General features: G+C 39.4%; 1 protein-coding gene across 1 annotated transcript; it reads right to left on the reverse strand.

Annotated features, from left to right (window-relative positions):
- Positions 1 to 654: 654 nt before the first annotated feature.
- gjc4b (gap junction protein gamma 4b) lies at positions 655 to 10,447 on the reverse strand. Its single transcript, XM_030125213.1, has 3 exons — positions 10,304 to 10,447; positions 2,252 to 3,428; positions 655 to 1,827 (listed from the first exon to the last, which is right to left on the reverse strand). Exons 2-3 carry the CDS (start codon positions 3,393 to 3,395, stop codon positions 1,814 to 1,816), a joined length of 1,158 nt encoding a protein of 385 aa, XP_029981073.1. The 5' UTR covers positions 3,396 to 3,428; positions 10,304 to 10,447; the 3' UTR covers positions 655 to 1,813.
- Positions 10,448 to 15,434: the final 4,987 nt, after the last annotated feature.

Below are 15,434 nucleotides of genomic sequence, written 5' to 3' on the forward strand. Positions count from 1 at the left end.
AACTACAAATTTTTCTCTTTGTTGTAGTGTAAAAAGAAAAGCAAAATTACACAAAAATGTTTACATTTACAGACTAGCCTTTTGTAAAAAATGTGAATAACCTGAATTTTTTTAAGAGAAGTATGTGGAATTGTACCAATATTCAGCTTCTTACTAAACATTTTGTGTATTTGTAGATCCACTGATCTGTAAGCTGTGATTCACATGTATAAATGATAAACTGAGGTGAAATATTGTTAAAATTGCACTTACTTTTCTTAAGAATTTTCAGGTTCATATTTGTTCATGTTATGTTCAAGTACGGTTCGTAGATGTAAACATTTTCATTACAGAATTTGACTTTTTCACTCAAAAACAGAGAAAAAAACTTAGGAGGTGACATTATTTATAAGTTCTTATCCTATTATTTAGATTATTTTACTGGTCCGGCCCACTTTAGATCATATTAGGCTGTATGTGGCCCCTGAACTAAAATGAGTTTGACACCCCTGAGTTAGACGCACCTATCCTAGGTCTGAGGGGTCAGTTCGACCCACCTGTCCTGGGTCTGAGGGGTCAGTTCGACGCACCTGTCCTGGGTCTGAGGGGTCAGTTCGACCCACCTGTCCTGGGTCTGAGGGTTGAACAAACAGCTCACATCACTGATGAAGATGGTATTTGTTGAAAAAGTTTATTATCAAAAACTAACAAGGTACTATCAGTACAAAAAGTATAAAAGTACAAAAAAAATTGTTCAAAAATAAAACTGAGATGACATTTTTTAAAGTGGGCACTAAGGGCACTGTGGGACATGGATGAGTGGAAGAAGAAGCAGGCACTGGATTCACTCTGAAGCCTGGGCTCCTATCAGACTGCTTCAGGAGCTCAGACTGCTTCATGCTTCAGGAGCTCATTTAAATTAAACTGGTTTCCACTGAGCCTGTTCCAATATCCCAATACCAACAAAATACTAACTGAAAAAAACAAACCAACAGTTTCAAATCCAGGTTTGAACAGTTTCACAACCATCAACACTAACATGTTTTTCAAGCATTATCCAGGTTTTTGTTAATTCCTTTGGACAAAGGCACCCAAACTGTGTTCCAGTTCTCATAGCTGGCACCAGACATGAAAAAAAAAACAACTAACTACTGTTCAAAGACAGACAGGTGACCCAGTTCAGGAGAACCTTTGGATGATCCTTAAACCCATCGGGTTAGGGTCACCCTAGGGTTAGGGTCACCCTTCATCACCTCTGACTGCTGTCCCCTTCTCACATCTTCTACTCCTTTTGCACTACAATGAACTTGGCCTTCACTTAAAAAATAATAAAAAAAATTATAAAAAATAATAATAATAATAATATAAACAGAGTAATTCCAGTTTGGGTTGAACCAACTGTTGAGATGCACTCACTGAAAACCCTTTGTACCTGGACCAACCGTTCAGGTCTGAACACAAACAAATAATAGAAATAAACAAACAATAGCTGCCCTGAGGGAGAACAGCAGGATCCGCCGTAGGTGTCTGAGAACATCTGCGGTTCCACAGAGGCCATCTGCGGTTCCACACTGTGGATCCAAACACCGTCTGCGGTTCCACACTGTGGATCCAAACACCGTCCAACGTCTACGTCCACCACCGCCATCCTGCTGACTACAGGCTCCGCCCCTCCTCCTTCACATGATGCTGGAACGGAGCTGGTCCGAACACTGGAATGATGCACACACACACACACACAAACACACACACACTCTCTCTTCTTGTTGTGATCCTCTTTCTTTCTTTCGTCCTGATGAGAACTTCATCCAGAGTCAGTTGGACTGATGGACATCTACGCTCGGAGACCTGTGGACACAGATGGACACATGTTAGTCAACCTTGTCTTCTGATTTCCTCAGGGTTAGAGTTGGTTCCATCATTATTAGTCCAGGTTTGGACTGAGGACAGTTTATTGAGCACAGACAGTAGACCTGGGACTGTCCCACAGCCACTACTTTAAACTCCTACATCCATCGTCCTCCTCCGTCACCGTCCTCTGTCCTCCGTGTGTCTGTTCAGTTGGTCTCCTTCAACCTCAGACCAAACCCAGACGTGTCAGTCCTTTCAGTGGTTTAGGACCAGTTCAGCTCACAGCAGTGGACAGGAAGAAGGTTTAGGATAGACTGAGACAGACTGGGTTTAGACCAGGAGGGAAACGGACACAGAACACACTGGGTCTGGGTCTAGGTCTGGATCAGGCTCAGTTTACAAATGCTGGCTGTAGACTCACCTTTCTCACAGGTGCTCTGCTTCTCCTGGGCAAAGTTGAGTCTGTTTTGTTCGACTGCCGTCCCATTGGACTCCGGGCTGCTGCTGCGGGACGGGCTGTTCTCTTCATTCTGGTAGGCCATGTCCAGATGCTGCTGGGCCAGTTTCAGATGCCTGCGCAGCCTCTCAAGCTCTCGTGAAGACACCTCGTCCCCAAAGGACTCGCGGCCTGAGTCGCCCAGGTTGTCCCTGAAGCCCATCTTTCCTGACGGGTCCTTCTTCAGAGCGGTGTGGTAGCCTGGAGGCGCGGACGGCTGACGGCAGATGGACGACCTCTGGCTGGCCAAAGCAGGGTGACGGGGGGTCGGGGGCCGAGACCTGGGCGTGCAAAAACAATCCCGGATGCCGCTATAGCCGAGGTGAAGTATCTCCAACACCGTAAAGAGCAAACACAAGGCACTGACCGCATACATGATGAGCAAGAAGATGGTCTTCTCAGTTGGACGTGAGACAAAGCAGTCCACAGTGTGAGGACAGGGAGAGCGGGTGCAAATGTACGACGGCGCCACCTCCAGTCCATAAAGAATGTACTGTCCAAACAGGAAGGAGGCCTCGAAGATGGCCCTGGACAGCAGCTGGAACACATAGACCTTCATCAGACCATCTCTCTTAATGCGACGGCGTCCGTCGTGCTTTTTGCTGGGCTTCTCCACAACGTCCTTTTCCTTCTCTGGCTCAATCTCTTCCAGAATCATGGGGTCCTCCTCCCCATTATCCTCAGCTTCTTCGTAATCCCTGTTGGCCCCTCGGCTCACTATGGGCATCCTCTTCCTGCCCCGGGGCCGGTAGTCTTCGTCATCCATACGGGCGATCTTATGCATAGCGAAGCCGAGGTACATGACGGTGGGGGTGGTGATCATAATCACCTGAAACACCCAGAAGCGGATGTGCGACAGCGGCGCAAAGGCATCGTAACACACGTTCTCACAACCGGGCTGCTGAGTGTTGCAAACAAATTTACTCTGTTCATCATAGTAGATGGATTCGCCCCCAACTGCCGTCAGCACAATGCGGAAGACGATCAGGAGGGTCAGCCAGATTTTTCCCACAAAGGTGGAATGATTGGAAATCTCATCCAGCAGACGTGTCAGGAAGCTCCAGCTCATGTTGGCTCTGGAGCAGCAGGAATCCTCTCAGACCTGTACAGAGACCAGAGACAAACATTAAAGTTAACCAGTGCAAAACAGCAGAAAGTACGCATGGTGACTGCACTACAGAGTTCTGTTTGTTCCGTCTCAGACTTGACCCCACATGTATCACAAATGCTACACAACAGCCGAGTTTAAAAAGCTGTACATTCCTTCATTTCATGAACACGGTCTCCTTTGAACCTGATCAGAGTTTATGACCAGTCCAGACTTAAGCACAGACTTGATTCAATCTGCTTTCTACAATCAGGTCCAGCACATGTGATCTGGTTCAGAGGCTGATACAGTGTCTACGTTCAAGGTTACATTCACTCTGGTCCTGTGTTGGTAAATAATAGCCACAAGGAGGCGCCACTGTGCAGAGCTCAAACCAGCCGTCCTGTTAAGACCAGGTCCCTTTTAGGTGATTCTGACTGTACGTGTTAATGACTACACAAAGTCCTAGCAGATGAAAATCATGGATGCTTGCAGTATTCAAGGGTTAGGGTTATTCAAGGCCAACAGTGTTGAGCTGATCATTCCAGATCCGATCCAAACATGCCTTCAGACGTTCCCTTCAACAGAAGCTGTAAAACAGGGCCTCCAGTAGCCGAAGGGGAAACGTCTTTGATCACCGTCATGATGCTGTTCCCTCCTACTCTGATGTTTACATCAATCTCAGGCCAACACTCCAGAAAACTTCAACCAACTCCAGTTCAATTAGCCAACAACTATTCAGTGTCAAACTACCGAGTACGGAAAGCTCTTGTGTGTCAACATCATCTGTGACAAACCTCATACTCACTTCTGGAAAGTCATTATCTGCTCAACTGTACCATGAGCCTCATGTAGACAAGCTCAGAGACATGAGAAAACAGTCATTATTCCGTTGCATCATAACACCATGACAACTTCTCCAAAAAGAGACAAATAACAGAATAAAGAGGCGCCTTCCTCCACATTCCAAAGAGCTGTTCCAGACATCTTTAATCTGTGCTGAATTCATCAGTCTAGAACCACTGGACTATTCATATCGCAAAAGTCCTGTGTTTCTGCTTATTTGAATCAGACCGAATGTGGACTTTACTTTTTTGTTTGGATCGGATCGCATTCTCATTACAATTTTTGCTAGTGGACCAAAATGCGTAAAAAGAAGCACAAACGCGACAAAATGCGCTGGCACTGGACAGAAAAGTGGGGGTGGGGTCAATCAGAGACCGCTGGTGTTGATGAGAACAGATGTGGAGGTCCTATGTACAATTATCATTTTCACAATAAGTATTCTATTTTTGCAGACACACACTTACGAAAATAATGTTAACTGTCAAGAACAGCTGATTTGGAGCCAGTTTCATAATATGGACATGTGACCAAATGTCCATGAGACATTTGGTGTCCTCATTGGTCCACATCTATCCTTGACTCATGGCTACGGCTGTTAGCTCTGAATACCCATGACCCTCTGCTCCTTCCAGCTGCTACGGTGGCTCCTCAAGAACAAAAAGGCACAAGATTCTTTGGTTTGTTTGGGCTGGTTCTATTCACACCAGAAGTGAACCAGACCAGAGTCCATTTGGAAGCGGACCCAGACCACCTCTTCTAGGAGGTCTGGGTCCACTTGTTTGATTCGAATCAGAGTTTGCATGTTTGTATTCACACCTAAAAAAAAAATCCGGACTTTCTGTGGAAACAAACTCTGGTCCATAAATACAGGGCTAATATCGCCAATACCGATACCAATACTTTTTACTTGAAATGTCATGATCGTTGAATAATTTTGTGATTTTGCCTTTAGTTACTTGATTATGGTAAGACACAGAACAAAGATTTTAGGCAAACAAACATATTTGTTTTAAAATAAACTAACTGCAAGATATTACAAAAAAAAAAAAAAAAAATCAAACCTAATAAATAAAATAATTCACATTTTACTACGCACAATTGTTAAAGAGAAAGCCACTAGTGCCTAATAATAAAAAAGCAACAATGTAACAAAAATATAACAATGTCAACAAAACAAATCACAAAAAAAAACAAAAAACTTTTCACTAATACCTACATGTAATATAAAGTCAGAAGTGAATACCACAAAGTAGTGATCAAATACGCTACAGGAGCAGAGCAGAATGGGGCTCTTTAGCTGGACACTGAAGTTTCGGGCATTTGTTTTCACTTCAAGGAGGAGGTCGCGGAACTGGAGCTGCTCGTAAGCTCTGCGGCTAATGTTAGCAGCTCGGTGCTAGCGGCTGCAGATGGAACCTCAGACCAATTGGTCTCTGCACCCACAACTGGCGTGTCATTGTGACCCGTTCGTCTGAGTGTCGGGGTGGGGGGTCACGGACCTGAGGCTCCATCTGCAGCTGCTAGCACCGCGCTGCTAACGTTAGCCACTCAGCTTAAGAGCTAACCGGTGTTCCAAGGTTGGGTCTGCAGCCACTAGCACCATGCCGCTAACGTTATTTAGTTCACGAGTGAACGGTGATGCCCCAGCTTTCTACTGAACAATGTAGGTACTCTTTAGTTCCTGCTGTTGTTCTTATAATAACTTTATTTAAAATTGCTATTAGGCTGTTGCACTGATGTTCCAAGGGTCTGCAGCTGAGCCCATAGTGATGTTGTGTTTTTTGTACTATGTGATGAGTGTTATGAGTCCATGGGATTTTAATTTCCCCATTTGGGGATTAACAACCCAGTCTACCTATTTGTCATAGCCGCACAGCTGAAGAGCTAACAGGCTAACATACCTCAACAGCTCCCACCCGTTAGCATCCTAGAGCTAACGTTTACTGTGCAAGAGACTAGGGATGTCCCAGTCTTTAGAGATGAGAGTTCCGTATCAGCTACCGATCTGGCATTTTTTAGATGATTGGATTGGATTTAGTCACAAGATCGGGCTGATCCAGGCCCAGTTCAGGGGAGTGGGGGTAAAGAAACGTCCTGCTCCCTAAAATTAAAGTTTCCAAAGGTAGGGAAAAGGAAAATGAGCTGCACAACAGCGGGAGGCTTACAGGAATTAGTAAAGCGTCTGTAGGTTTCACTTTATGGTCTGCTCGTAGCCTACTCCTAATGAGGAATGTACGGTAGTGATGCACAAGTCAGGGTTTTTTTTAATCCGTGGGGCTTTTGTGGAAGTATCTGACCTGCTCCAAAAATAAACTGACATTCTTTTGGTCCGCCCCAAACCACCCCGCAAGTAACCCACTGATCCGCACATCACTAATGTATGGCACAGAATTCACCCCCATGTAACATCTGGACGAACCTGTCTATAGATGCGCTACAGCAGGGGTAAACATACGGCCTATGGGCCAAAACTGGTACACCAAAGGTTCGAATTTGTCCACAGTATGAATTTGGAAAGTACAAAAATTATACTAAAGTTCTTAAAAGTCAAAAGGTGTCATCGTTGTTTTAGTTCAGGTTCCACATTCAGACCAACTGGGACCTACAGTCAAATAATAGAATAAGAACCTAGAAATAATGACTCCAAATTTAAATCAAAATTTCATTGTAAAAAGTCGGTATCAGATCGCTATCGACAAAACTAATCCTAAAAAAATCAAATTGGAAGCAAAAAAATCCAGATCGGGACATCACTACAACAGACAAGTATCATACAACACCAGCTAAGATCATACATCAAGGCTAACTGTTTCGCCAGTGATTATTCAGATGGTGGGTCATAAAATGAACTACAAACATTCAACAAAAACTAGATTAAACTGACAAAATTCTGTCTAGTAATAAAAACAGTCCTGAGACACACAAAGGGTGATCTAGTAAACTGCATCAACCCACACCTACTGGACACAAACAACCGTGAGTATGCTAACATCTGTGCTAGCCAGCAAGCATCAAGGCATCGTTGATAAAATAAATTCATAAACAAGTAACCACTGTTCCAACCAATAGAATCATCCAGAGCACAGGGTTAGGGTTTGCCCTTACCCACTGAAACCCAGAGTCTACTGAACGTATCTGTGCCAGCTCTGCCATTGGACACACCTGTGAAATGAAGGCAGGGCTTAAAGAGATGCAATGGTACACATTGCATTGTTGTACTGTTCGGTACGCCCCTCACAGTTCAGTACGAGCATGTATCACAGTATGGCTCGTGTAATTTTCAAATGACGTTTCCATTTCTGGACAGATTGCATTTATATTAGAGCGTCGCAAGACAACTGACTCACGGACTTCTACTGTCATGGTTGGAGACGCACGCCGAGCCAGGCTACAGTGAGCTCCACCCCCAGCAGCACAGCGGACCCGAGCCCAGCTGAAAGCGCTATGAGCCGGAATGTGCGGACCCCGGCTGGAGTCGGAGGCAGAGCACAGTCCGTCCACTCCCCCTTCTGAATGTTCACATTAGTCAAACCTCCTCTGGTGTTGCCATGTTGGTTATTATTGATGTTCTTCTTCTCTAAGAACGTCACTCTTCTTGATGGTATTTGTCCAGTGTGGTTAGTTCAGAGCAGCGCCCTCTGATGGACTGAGTGACAAACACTCATTCAACGAACAGGAGGCATGGATGTATGAAGGCAGAGACACATGACAGGGTTGGGAACTCACAAACCTGTTTATGGAACAGCCTAACCCTGTTTATGGAACAGCCTAACCCTATTTATGGAACAGCCTAACCCTATTTAGGGAACAGCCCAACCCTATTTAGGGAACAGCCCAACCATAACCCTATTTATGGGACAGCCTAACCCTAGCCCTAACCCTATTTATGGAACAGCCTAACCCTATTTAGGGAACAGCCCAACCATAACCCTATTTATGGGACAGCCTAACCCTAGCCCTAACCCTACTTATGGAACAGCCTAACCCTATTTAGGGAACAGCCCAACCATAACGCTATTTATGGGACAGCCTAACCCTAAAGAAACAGAAATGAGCCTGAAGGTTCTCCATCAGCTCCAGGTCCATATGGAAACTATTAATTGACAATCAATCAACTGTCAGGAAGAATGTGCTCGAATAAATAATTATTCAATTGTTATAAACTGCCCTTTTCCGCAGTGGGATTTGTGGTGTTGACAGCAGGGGGCGCCACTGCCCCAACCAGACTTCAGCGCTGAAGTTGAATGACGGGGGAGTCACCCTGTCCATCTGTCCACCTCAGCCCAGACATTAGACCACACCCGCACCTTTACACACATTAGACCACACCCGCACCTTTACACACATTAGACCACACCCGCACCTTTACACACAGTAGACCACACCCACACCTTTACACACAGTAGACCACACCCGCACCTTTACACACATTAGACCACACCCACACCTTTACACACATGAAACCACACCCGTACATTTACACACATTAAACCAGTTCTGAACGCAGTCCAACAGCTACACAACTGTGCCGCCCCCCCCTCAGAAACAGGTTTCCATACACAGAACAAACGCAGGCTAAATGACAGTGTGTGTGCAGGTCAAAGGTCACACAGACTGTTGTACAGTTCAGGTGTGTGTGTGTGTGTGCAGGTCAAAGGTCACACAGACTGTTGTACAGTTCAGGTGTGTGTGTGTGTGTGCAGGTCAAAGGTCACACAGACTGTTGTACAGTTCAGGTGTGTGTGTGTGTGTGCAGGTCAAAGGTCACACAGACTGTTGTACAGTTCAGGTGTGTGTGTGTGTGTGTGTGTACAGGTCAAAGGTCACACAGACTGTTGTACAGTTCAGGTGTGTGTGTGCAGGTCAAAGGTCACACAGACTGTTGTACAGTTCAGGTGTGTGTGTGCAGGTCAAAGGTCACACAGACTGTTGTACAGTTCAGGTGTGTGTGTGTGCAGGTCAAAGGTCACACAGACTGTTGTACAGTTCAGGTGTGTGTGTGTGCAGGTCAAAGGTCACACAGACTGTTGTACAGTTAAAGTGTTCTGCAGGACTGAAGAACTAACACCATGAACCGACCATGGAAACAGGTTTCAGCAGAAACCAGAGAAGAATGAACTGAACCAACTAACAAACTAACGAATTAATGAGGCCCTGAGCAGAATATCAAAGTGACACAACATCACAGTTATGGAAGGTTAGACATGAGCACCAGTTAAAGCTGGTGCACCGTTTAGACGAGAGGAACCATCTGAAAAAAAAAAAAAAAAAATGGTTTGGTTCGACTGTCACACAGGAAGTCAGCTGACAATTAAACAGTAGATAACCCTAACCCCAACACTCCTATCCCTAACCCCCCTAACCCCAAAAACCCCCAATAACCCTAACCCCCCTAACCCCAATAACCCTAACTCAATAACCCTAACCCCCCTAACCCCAATAACCCTAACCCCCCTAACCCCAATAACCCTAACCCCCCTAACCCCAATAACCCTAACCCCAATGACCCTAACCCCAATAACCTAACCCCCCTAACCCCAATAACCCTAACCCCCCTAACCCCAATAACCCTAACCCCCCTAACCCTAACCCCAATAACCCTAACCCCCCTAACCCCAACACCCACACTGCTATAATCTCTCTCGAGTGTGTGTGGAGAGAGAGACATGTGGACCAGACTGAGTCCACCAGACTGAGTCCACATGTGGACAGAACGTCCATGTGAGCCCAGATCCAGCCCCCCCCCCCCCAGTCCAGTTAAACCTAAACGCACACATGGAGCCTTCTTTTTTCCTGAATCGTCTGTTCAAACCTTGTGCGTAAACTCGGGTTCAAAAACACATTTCACGGCTGTTGCGCCATAAAACCCGAATTCTACCATGTTCAGATCAGAAATGCGGTTCAGGGAAAAAAAACCCGACGGAACATGAGGCGCAAAAGTTAAAGGCGAGGCTTCAACTACACCCGGGCTGCAGCTAAACCCAAACCCGAACCGTATTCGTGCTTGTTCCAGATGCGTCCTGGTTCTGTTTGTGCGTTTTTACCTTTAGTTGAAGCCGGACGCGTGTGTTTTCGGTGTTTTTTCGGTGTTTTTTGCGGGAGTTCCTCCTGTGGATTAAAACAAAGCCATCCCAGTCCACGGCCGCGTCCTCCTCCTCCTGCTCTGCGTGTTTTTGTGCGGGGCCGAGGACAAAGACTCCTCCAAGCCCCCCTGCTCCTCCTCCCATCTGGAGCCGGGCTCCCCACCCCACCCCCCGGAAAAAAAAAAAAAAAACAAAACACTGATGCAATCCAAGCCTCGGTTCAACTTTAGCCTGAGTCACAGGCTGAGATTAACTCACTCTTACACAAAAACGACGAAAATACACGAAAATGCACAAACAAGTTCCACAAACAAGAAAAAAAAACAAAACAAAACATAAGTTCAACAAAAAGAGAAGAAAATACACACAGAAGTTCAACAAAAAAGAAACTGCACACATAAGTTCAACAAAAAAGAAGAAAATAAACAAAGAAGTTCAACAAAAAGAAGAAAATACACACAGAAGTTCTACAAAAAAGAAAAAAAAAAATACACACATAAATTCAACAAAACAGAAGAAAATACACAGGAGTTCAACAAAAAAGAAAAAAAATACACACATAATTTCTACAAAAAAAGAAGAAAATACACACGAGTTCAACAAAAAAGAAGAAAATAAACACATAAGTTCAACAAAAAAAGAAGAAAATACAAACATGACTTCAACAAAAAAGAAAAAAATACACACGAGTTTCACAAAAAAGAGGAAAATACACACATTAGTTCAACAAAAAAGCAGAAAATATACACATAAGTTCTACAAAAAAAGAAAATACGCAAATGAGTTCTACACAAAAAGAAGAAAATACACACGAGTTCAACAAAAAAGAAAAAAAAATACACATAAGTTCTACAAAAAAAGAAAATACGCACATGAGTTCTACACAAAAAGAAGAAAATACACACATGAGTTCAACAAAAAGAAGAAAATATACACAGAAGTTCTACAAAAAAGAAAATACACACATGAATTCAACAAAAAAGAAGGAAATACACACAAGTTCAAACAAAAAAGAAGACAATACACACGAGTTCAACAAAAAAGAAAAAAATACACACATAATTTCTACAAAAAAAGAAGAAAATACACACGAGTTCTACAAAAAAGAAGAAAATAAACACATAAATTCAACAAAAAAAGAAGAAAATACAAACATGACTTCAACAAAAAAGAAAAAAAAATACACACAAGTTTAACAAAAAAGAAGAAAATACACACATAAGTTCAACAAAAAAAGAAAATACACACAAGTTCAACAAAAAAGAAGAAAATACACACATAAGTTCAACAAAAAAGAAGAAAATACAAACATGACTTCAACATAAAAGAAAAAAAATACACACGAGTTTAACAAAAAAGAAGAAAATACACACATAAGTTCAACAAAAAAAGAAAATACAAGCAATTTCAACACAAAAAAAAGAAAATACACTCATAAGTTCAACAAAAAAGAAGAAAATACACACATAAGTTCCACAAAAAAAAAAAAAAAAACATAAGTTCAACAAAAAAAAGAACAAAATACAAACATAGGTTCAAAAAAAGAAAAGAAAATACACACATGAGTTCAACAAAAAAGAAGGAAATACACAATAAGTTCAACAAAAAAGAAGAAAATACACACATAAGTTCAACAAAAAAGAAAAAATACACATAAGTTCTACAAAAAAAGAAAATATGCAAATGAGTTCTACACAAAAAGAAGAAAATACACACATGAGTTCAACAAAAAAGAAGAAAATATACACATAAGTTCTACAAAAAAAGAAAATATGCAAATGAGTTCTACATAAAAAGAAGAAAATACACACAAGTTCAACAAAAAAGAAGAAAATATACACATAAGTTCTACAAAAAAAGAAAATACACACATGAGTTCAAAAACAAAGAAAGAAATACACACATAAGTTCAACAAAAAAGAAGAAAATACACACAAGTTCAACAAAAAAAGAAAATACACACGAGTTCACCACAAAAGAAAATACACACGAGTTCAACAAAAAAGAAGAAAATACACACATAAGTTCAACAAAAAAGAAGAAAATACACACATAAGTTCAACAAAAAAAGAAGAAAATACACACGAGTTCAACAAAAAAGAAAAAAAAAATACACACGAGTTCAACAAAAAAGAAGGAAATACACACATAAGTTCAACAAAAAAAGAAGAAAATACACACGAGTTCAACAAAAAAGAAAAAAATACACACATAATTTCTACAAAAAAAGAAGAAAATACACACGAGTTCTACAAAAAAGAAGAAAATAAACACATAAATTCAACAAAAAAAGAAGAAAATACAAACATGACTTCAACAAAAAAGAAAAAAAATACACACAAGTTTAACAAAAAAGAAGAAAATACACACATAAGTTCAACAAAAAAAGAAAATACACACAAGTTCAACAAAAAAGAAGAAAATACACACATAAGTTCAACAAAAAAGAAGAAAATACAAACATGACTTCAACAAAAAAGAAAAAAAATACACACGAGTTTAACAAAAAAGAAGAAAATACACACATAAGTTCAACAAAAAAAGAAAATACACACAATTTCAACAAAAAAAAAAGAAAATACACTCATAAGTTCAACAAAAAAGAAGAAAATACACACATAAGTTCCACAAAAAAAAAAAAAAAAAACATAAGTTCAACAAAAAAAAGAACAAAATACAAACATAGGTTCAAAAAAAGAAAAGAAAATACACACATGAGTTCAACAAAAAAGAAGGAAATACACAATAAGTTCAACAAAAAAGAAGAAAATACACACATAAGTTCAACAAAAAAGAAAAAATACACATAAGTTCTACAAAAAAAGAAAATATGCAAATGAGTTCTACACAAAAAGAAGAAAATACACACATGAGTTCAACAAAAAAGAAGAAAATATACACATAAGTTCTACAAAAAAAGAAAATATGCAAATGAGTTCTACATAAAAAGAAGAAAATACACACAAGTTCAACAAAAAAGAAGAAAATATACACATAAGTTCTACAAAAAAAGAAAATACACACATGAGTTCAAAAACAAAGAAAGAAATACACACATAAGTTCAACAAAAAAGAAGAAAATACACACAAGTTCAACAAAAAAAGAAAATACACACGAGTTCACCACAAAAGAAAATACACACGAGTTCAACAAAAAAGAAGAAAATACACACATAAGTTCAACAAAAAAGAAGAAAATACACACATAAGTTCAACAAAAAAAAGAAGAAAATACACACGAGTTCAACAAAAAAGAAAAAAAAATACACACGAGTTCAACAAAAAAGAAGGAAATACACACATAAGTTCAACAAAAAAAGAAGAAAATACACACGAGTTCAACAAAAAAGAAAAAAAAATACACACGAGTTCAACAAAAAAGAAAAAAAAATACACACGAGTTCAACAAAAAAGAAGAAAATATACACATAAGTTCAACAAAAAGAAGAAAATACACACATAAGTTCAACAAAAAAGAAGAAAATACACACATAAGTTCCACAAAAAAGAAAAAAAATACATAAGTTCAACAAAAAAAAGAAGAAAATACACACATAAGTTCAACAAAAAAGAAAAAAATACACATAAGTTCTACAAAAAAAGAAAATATGCAAATGAGTTCTACACAAAAAGAAGAAAATACACACATGAGTTCAACAAAAAAGAAGAAAATATACACAGAAGTTCTACAAAAAAGAAAATACACACATGAGTTCTACAAAAAAAGAAAATACACGAGTTCACCACAAAAGAAAATACACACGAGTTCAGCAAAAAAGAAGAAAATACACATATAAGTTCAACAAAAAGAGAAGAAAATACACACATGAGTTCAACAAAAAAGAAGGAAATACACACATAAGTTCAACAAAAAAAGAAGAAAATACACACGAGTTCAATAAAAAAGAAAAAAAAAAAAATACACGAGTTCAACAAAAAAGAAGAAAATACACACATAAGTTCAACAAAAAAAGAAGATAATACACACGACTTCAACAAAAAAGAAAAAAAAAATACACTCATGAGTTCAACAAAAAAGAAGAAAATACACACATAAGTTCTACAAAAAAGAAGAAAATACACACATAAGTTCTACAAAAAAAGAAGAAAATACACACGAGTTCAACAAAAAAGAAGAAAATACACACATAAGTTCAACAAAAAAGAAGAAAATACACACATAAGTTCTACAAAAAAAGAAGAAAATACACACGAGTTCAACAAAAAAGAAAAAAAAAATACACACGAGTTCAACAAAAAAGAAAAAAAAAATACACACGAGTTCAACAAAAAAGAAGGAAATACACACATAAGTTCAACAAAAAAAGAAGAAAATACACACGAGTTCAACAAAAAAGAAAAAAAAAATACACACGAGTTCAACAAAAAAGAAGAAAATACACACATAAGTTCAACAAAAAAGAAGAAAATACACACATAAGTTCTACAAAAAAAGAAGAAAATACACACGAGTTCAACAAAAAAGAAGAAAATACACACATAAGTTCAACAAAAAAGAAGAAAATATACACATAAGTTCTACAAAAAAAGAAAATACACACGAGTTCAAAAACAAAGAAAGAAATACACACATAAGTTCAACAAAAAAGAAGAAAATACACACGAGTTCACCACAAAAGAAAATACACACGAGTTCAACAAAAAAGAAGAAAATACACACATAAGTTCAACAAAAAAGAAGAAAATACACACATAAGTTCAACAAAAAAAAGAAGAAAATACACACGAGTTCAACAAAAAAGAAAAAAAAATACACACGAGTTCAACAAAAAAGAAGGAAATACACACATAAGTTCAACAAAAAAAGAAGAAAATACACACGAGTTCAACAAAAAAGAAAAAAAAAATACACACGAGTTCAACAAAAAAGAAAAAAAAATACACACGAGTTCAACAAAAAAGAAGAAAATATACACATAAGTTCAACAAAAAAGAAGAAAATACACACATAAGTTCAACAAAAAAGAAGAAAATACACACATAAGTTCTACAAAAAAAGAAAATACACGAGTTCAACACCAAAAGAAGGAAATACACAATAAGTTCAACAAAAAAGAAGAAAATACACACA

This window comes from Sphaeramia orbicularis, chromosome 21 (assembly GCF_902148855.1).
Source record: "Sphaeramia orbicularis chromosome 21, fSphaOr1.1, whole genome shotgun sequence".
Taxonomy (NCBI): Eukaryota; Metazoa; Chordata; class Actinopteri; order Kurtiformes; family Apogonidae; genus Sphaeramia; species Sphaeramia orbicularis.